At 41.6% G+C, this 6438-nt stretch overlaps 1 protein-coding gene across 1 annotated transcript in view; it reads right to left on the minus strand.

Annotated features, from left to right (window-relative positions):
• The window catches only part of REEP2 (receptor accessory protein 2), a 5907-nt gene extending 934 nt beyond the window's left edge, over nt 1-4973 (minus strand). Inside the window, exons 1-5 of the mRNA XM_010023232.1 lie at nt 4903-4973; nt 3323-3443; nt 2663-2776; nt 2140-2287; nt 1811-1968 (exon numbers count right to left, since the gene is read on the minus strand). Of these exons, the coding sequence (XP_010021534.1) occupies nt 1811-1968; nt 2140-2287; nt 2663-2776; nt 3323-3443; nt 4903-4970 (609 nt within the window). The 5' untranslated portion in view covers nt 4971-4973. The remainder of the gene's footprint in view (nt 1-1810; nt 1969-2139; nt 2288-2662; nt 2777-3322; nt 3444-4902) is intronic.
• Nucleotides 4974-6438: the final 1465 nt, after the last annotated feature.

The raw sequence follows: 6438 nt of genomic DNA on the forward strand, positions 1-6438 counted from the left end.
CCCTCCAAGCAGCTCCAGGGCCTCCTCTGGCCTCGCTCCAGCAGCTCCACATCCCTCTTGTGCTGTTCCCCGGAGCTGGGTCAGGGCTGCAGGGGGGGTCTCCCCAGAGGGCAGCAGAGGGGAGAATCCCCTCCCTGAGCTGCTGCTCACGCTCTGGGGCTGCAGCCCAGCACACGGAGGGGTTCTGGGCTCAAGCGCTCACTGAAGCCGGGTCACGGGGAGCTTATCAATCAACACACCAAAGTACTCCTTGGGGTTACTCCATCCAGTCTCCACTCAGCCTGTATTTGTGCTGGGATTGCCCTGACCCAGGTGCAGGACCTTGCACTTGTTGAACTTCATGAGGTTCACACTGTCCCACCTCTCCAGCCTGTCCAGGTCCCTCTGGATGGCATCTTCTCCTGCCAGCATGTCAACTGCACCTCACAGGTGCCCTCAATCCCACTGTCCATTTTGCTGACAAAGATATCAAAGATGACATTCATGTCATCTGTTTATTTCAGAAAAGCTATTTAACCATTCATTCTGGTTAGTAAACAAATCCGTCTGAGCATATCTGTCAAAGAGCAACCAGAAGAGGAAGACATTCTAAACCAGGACAAGTATGATAATAAAATTGAAATCAGCTGTCTTGACAAAAGATTAGACACAGTGATATTTCTAACTGGTACCATTCATGTAATACTTCACTATTGTGACTTCTGTGCTTCTTGACTGCTATCCCAAAGGCTATTACCTGAAAAATGTAGAAACATCTTAAACGAGCTTGCACACTTTAGTCCAGTGTCTTTCATTCTAGATACTGGCAAGAAGAGGGCATTTATGATCTGCAATGAATTCAGCCCTTCTGGGCAACCTCAGACAGCTCGGTCAAAGGCCTCCTACAGTTCCTACATTTGAACCAAAGATCCAAACAGACCAAGCATAAAACCCAATGCAAAAGGGCTTTCTTGGAATTTCTGCGTTCAGAATAAACAGCACTGAAGAGTTGTTACTGTCTTTCCACGATTTCACTTTAGAAATTTCTCCCTAGGAAAGCTTAGAATCAAATGTTGTTCCTCTTCTTTCCACATATAGCCTAATACACTAGAGAAGAAAGAAAAGGGATCAATGCAGGAGTAAGCCTTGGGAAGTAAAAAAAGATTCAGGCTGGCTTTAAATGCATCTTTAGATGTACATGTCCATCTTTGAAGACGTTCAAAAGCCATTTGAACACGGTCCTGGGAAACAGGCTCTAGATAGCCTCGCTTGAGCAGTAGGGTTGGACCAGATGATCTTCAGAGGTCCCCTCCGACCTCAGCTATTCTCTGATTCTCTTATAAACAGTACTTAATCATATGCAAAGGTTTCCTGTACACTGTAAGGCGAGGTGAACAGTATAACTTAAAATGATGCTCTAAGCAATTACTTTCCTCCAAATTATTTAATATTTAGCCTGAAGAGCTGGACAGTGTGAGCCAGTCATATAGCACTTTATCTTAAATAAAAAAAATAAGATTAGCAGCCTGAGCTGAATCAAGCAAATAGGACCACACTGCACAAAAATGGATAAGCATTTTATCATGAAGAAGAGAGAAGCTAGGACCTCGCTTACGACAGAGGCTTACAGGCATGATCAAAATACAAAAGCTAGAGACTAGTATAGCAAGTAGACAGCAAGTCCTCTGATGTAGGACTCAACTAGCAAAGACCAAGTTCAACAAAGTTCATGTAAACAGTTTTTCAATGCGGCAAGACTGTGAAGCCAGAGCCTTCCAACAAAGCTCACAAACCAATATCTGTGCTGGAAATAATTTACACACCAGCTTACCTCAGCTTTCATTATCTTCTTGGGAGTTTTGAGACTCTGGATACGTTTAGGAAGTCTGTCTCCTGCATCTTCATCTGATGGGTCTGTTCTAGTCTCCAGTGGGGTTCCATTAGACCTCTGTGCTATACTGCTCTCCTCTCCTGAGGAGTAACAGGAAGCTAAGGAAGAAGAGAGAAAGTTTTAGCAAATACTTTTGAAAAATCACAAGAAGTCTAAAATGGCCCATCCTGAAGGACCACATGAAAGGGAGATGTCAACAATCCTGACCAAGGATATTCCAAAAAGTAGAGAGATGTGTTCGTAGATGGCCTAGCAGGGGTGTTCTGTACCTGAATCCTCAATGGTTTCAAGAAGACTCCCACCAGAGGGGAGCAGTTGTGGCTCCCGGCTTTGCAGGTGCACAGTATCTTCATCCCGGATCAGAGTGAGATCCTGCATGCTGAAACTTCGCAGCTTCTCAGACAAAACTCCCTGGCCCTAAGATGGCCAAAAAAGAAACCAAAAAGGGTTAAGGGCACTTCACCTTCACCAAGATCATCTCACATGGGACCATTCAGAAGAAGACAAAAGGTGTCCTATTCCCCACTAGGGTACTCTGGGAAAATAGAAAAGGGAAAAAGAAAACTATGCTCCCAAGACCAAAAGAAAAGAGGCTAAAGCAAATCCATTCCACTCTTCCTCATTTTCCTTAATTCAAAGGGTGGAATTAACCACAAGGCAAACTGGTGGAAAGGAAAAGTAGACTGGTGTCCACAAGTACCAGCATCCCTAACAAACCCATACTACTAATTGCTGGCACACAAAACCAAACTTCTTGGGGATTCCTGAATGTTACAGAAGGTGTTGCATTACCTTTGCAGCTGCAGTAACTGCTGCATTGGCAGCAAGGTTTAACCCTCTCTTGCCAACTCGCATCATGGTTTCATAGCTCTTGTCACGAGCCTGAGTAATGTATTCATCGATTTCCTAGGAAGGTAATGTGGAACATGGCATTTAGCTCCTTGTTACAAACGTAATCAAAGTTCCCCCACCATCACCCTTAAAAGCCCAAAGCTCATCTGGACACTTTTTTCCAGACTACCATCAACAGCTGTCATTGACCACATAACTCCAGTTTCTCTGCTACTTACAGAAAGCTTGCAAATGCAACTTTTCCTCAAAGTATGCTGTTTCCAAACTGTAACAGCAGTTGCTTGTACTGACAATGTGAAAAAACAGCAGAACTACAGAACATGCTGCTCGTATCGTGATTCAAAGAGCTTAACTACTGACAATAAGGGCTCATGACACTGGGTTAGTTAAACATGCTTTCTAAGCATTAGGCAAACTACTGGCTACATTAGAGTCTTCAGTAAGCTGCAGTATGTCATTGCTGTCAGAGACAGAATCATTCTACATTGATTAATGTCAGCACAAGCATGATTCCGCATTTCAGTTTCTATTGCGGCATGACTGGATCAAAAGTCAGTCAACTCTGAGACAGGTCAGTATCTTCTAACAAGTAGCGAGTACCTTCTCCTTATTGGAGAGCGTTGGGTGCACAAACTTCCTGTAGAGGACACTGGAGCCCTTGGTGTAAGGGGAGAGCAGCCAAATGACAAATGCGATTTTCAGCTCGAAATAAAAGGGAAACCTGAGAGAAAGGGGTGGGGGGAGAAAGAGCGAGACAGAGAGAAAGATGGAGAACTGGTATCAAGATTAGCACAGAGACAGATGGAGACAACTGGTAGAAAGCAGCACAGGCAGAAAGAACAAAGACAAGATATAAAGGCTCAGAAACAAAAGAATCAATATACCAGGTCATAATAGCAGAACCCTCTGGAATCCTAGGACATACCTTCTCCGAGTCTCACTTAGTCTTTCATCCATAGCCATGAAAACTCCATAAACAGGGCATCTCTCAGCCCTGCAAACACACCAAATTACAATCTGATAGCTACTCTCATCATTCTGAAGTTTGTTCAGAGACTATCCCCTGATATTAATGTGACATTATTTTCCCTCTCATTTTCCAAAGTTTTCAACTACGTATCTTAAGAAATCTGAAGTTCCTGCTAAGGGTGAAGGCTCAGATTCTGAAGCTTCCAGTAGGTACTCCACAGATAACACACTAAAGGAGGATCAGTGTAAATAGAGAAGAGCAGGCAGCAGGGACATCTCATCTCTAACCCTCACCCAATAAAGTTTCTGGGAAGAAACAGTAGCAAAGATTGAAACCAGTAAAAGAAAACTTTCTTTCTCTATTAGTAGTAAGAGACTTCTGTTTTCAGGAGCCTATTTAAAGCACGTGAACAAGCCAAAGCTCTTGTACTTTTTAGATCTGTGCTTTTGAAAGTTTATGCAGGAAGAGGCAAAACTGATGAGCACTTTTGTAAGGAATGTGTGGCCATTTCATGTTTAAGAGATATGATTCTTGACTAGTATTCTTTCAGAGGTGTATGCAAAGCTCGAACACTAAAGCAAATGAAGAAACTGAAGATAGCCTGTTCAGAAGGTTCAGCTGAAGACATGTAATGGTGATTTGTCATTTTTGGAGGCCTCTGTATCACCAAGCATGAAACACAGCACTGAAAGGATTAAGAACCTGCTTCCCACAACTCCATCCCAGCCCCACTAGTAGAAGAGAATTTAATCATGGAAAACACCTCTCCGAGCACAGACGTGCATTCAATCTGCTTCTCCATACAACAGGCTGGGAAAGCAAAATGGGCCCCTTCCTTCTACCGTCTTTGTTTTTTCTAAGTGTCTTTTAGGCCTCCGTTTCTCAAACTTCACCAGTTCAAATCAACTTTCTCAAAAATGTTCCATATTATGAAGATTCTCTTACAGACACTGTGCATTTCTTCCAACTGTTTGCAAATATAGAAGAAGGTAAGACAGCAACTGCTACCCACAATATCTACAAACCTGCAGACTCTCCACAGGTACTGAAAACTGCCTAAAGAGATTGTTTATTCTTAGCATGCTAACACTACTCCTCTCTTCTTTAAAAAGCAATCAAACAAACCCCAAACAAAAAACCAAACAAAACCCAACAACAACAACAAAAAAACCCCAAAAAACCCCAAACCCCATGCTGCCAAGAAACTCACCAAGAAAGAACAATGTCTGTAAGTGTTTCTGCAGTGGTAAAAAAGGCAAACACAATCCAGTACATCATCCACTTCACCTGCAAAAGAGCAGTCACTCAATATACACCCATGGGAACCTAGAAAAAGGCAACATCTTCTCAGTAAAAATGACTCATCGTCTCCACACATTAAGATGAATTCCACAACAAAAAGGGCATTTATTATCAATAGTGGAGAGGGGCCCATACTTAATGGTACATTATAGTTTGGGCAAACATGTAGGATGAATGTGCTGTAACTAGATAAATGCATACAGATACACTGATGAATGCATGCCCTGTAGCAGTATCATAAGCAACTGTGCTAAAGCCCCAAATAAGCTATCTAAAACGAGAAAGCAGTTCACGTTCAGAATTTATAGTCTTTCATATATCATGATTATTGTAATAAATACATACACACAGAAGTTTAAACTGTAGCCCTGTATTTTCCAAACCACAAACCCAACAGATACAGGACTTTGCTCTTACTAGTAAGCATTTTTTTTGCCTTAATCATTATGCCCAGAAATTACAGGAGCATTTCTCTTTTCTTTTTAAATAAAGGCTCATTAAAAGGGGCTAAAAAGCCAAAAAAATGTCACAAACTTACCTTCTTGTTCAAGGTCTACTTTGTGCTATGATGGCACATCTGTATGCCTGTCATCTACCTCCCTACTTTCTCACACCTTTCTTTGGAGCAGTAGGTATTTCTTTCAAAGCAAACATAAAATAACCCCCCCACTAACACACACAATCTCCCCTGTCCTGTTTTAGTAACAAGTCTCTGAGTCAGCTGCATTATAAATACTGCTACCCAAAAATGCCTAATAGTAGAAGAGTTGATATCTTATATGGGAAACTGCCAGTTTTCTATGCTGTTATGAAGTAAAAATAAGTATTAGTAGCAGATAAATGGAAAGAAGAGGTTACCTTTGCTAAAATCAACTAAGCACTCTTAGTGTCATCAAGAATGGGCAAGAAAAGCAAACTGAATCAAAGAAATTCCACATATTAAAGCCACACATTAATCCATGTGTTAAAATTACATGAACAGTTTAGTGACAGTCTTTGTTACAGCAAATGAAGTTATAAAAGCAGTCATTCCCCCAGACTTGTATGTGCTGGGAAAATTTGGTGATCTGTTCTTGAAAGAGCTTCCAAAACTTTCTAAGAAAGAAAAAAAAAACAAAACCCAAGCCCCAACAAAAACCCCAATAAAATTATACTGCCTCCAACCCCTCCGACGCAGTGGATGGTTCTGAAGATAGTGATTAGTAGCCCAGATTATTTTCACTTTATTGTGCATTTTTTCACAATAGAAAGTAGCAAAACTTGTATTTTATGGTGCTCTCCTGCCTTTATCTGTTCCCTTTTATCATCAGTTTGGACAGGACCAGGCATCATTCCCTCAACTTCTAAAGCGACTCTATGAAACAAATGGTTAACTCTTCAATTCAGCAATATAAATCAGCTCTTGATTGAAAAAGTGTGTGAAGAATAACAAAGCAAAGGTGGC

This window comes from Nestor notabilis, unplaced genomic scaffold, assembly GCF_000696875.1.
Source record: "Nestor notabilis isolate BGI_N333 unplaced genomic scaffold, ASM69687v1 scaffold15431, whole genome shotgun sequence".
Taxonomy (NCBI): Eukaryota; Metazoa; Chordata; class Aves; order Psittaciformes; family Psittacidae; genus Nestor; species Nestor notabilis.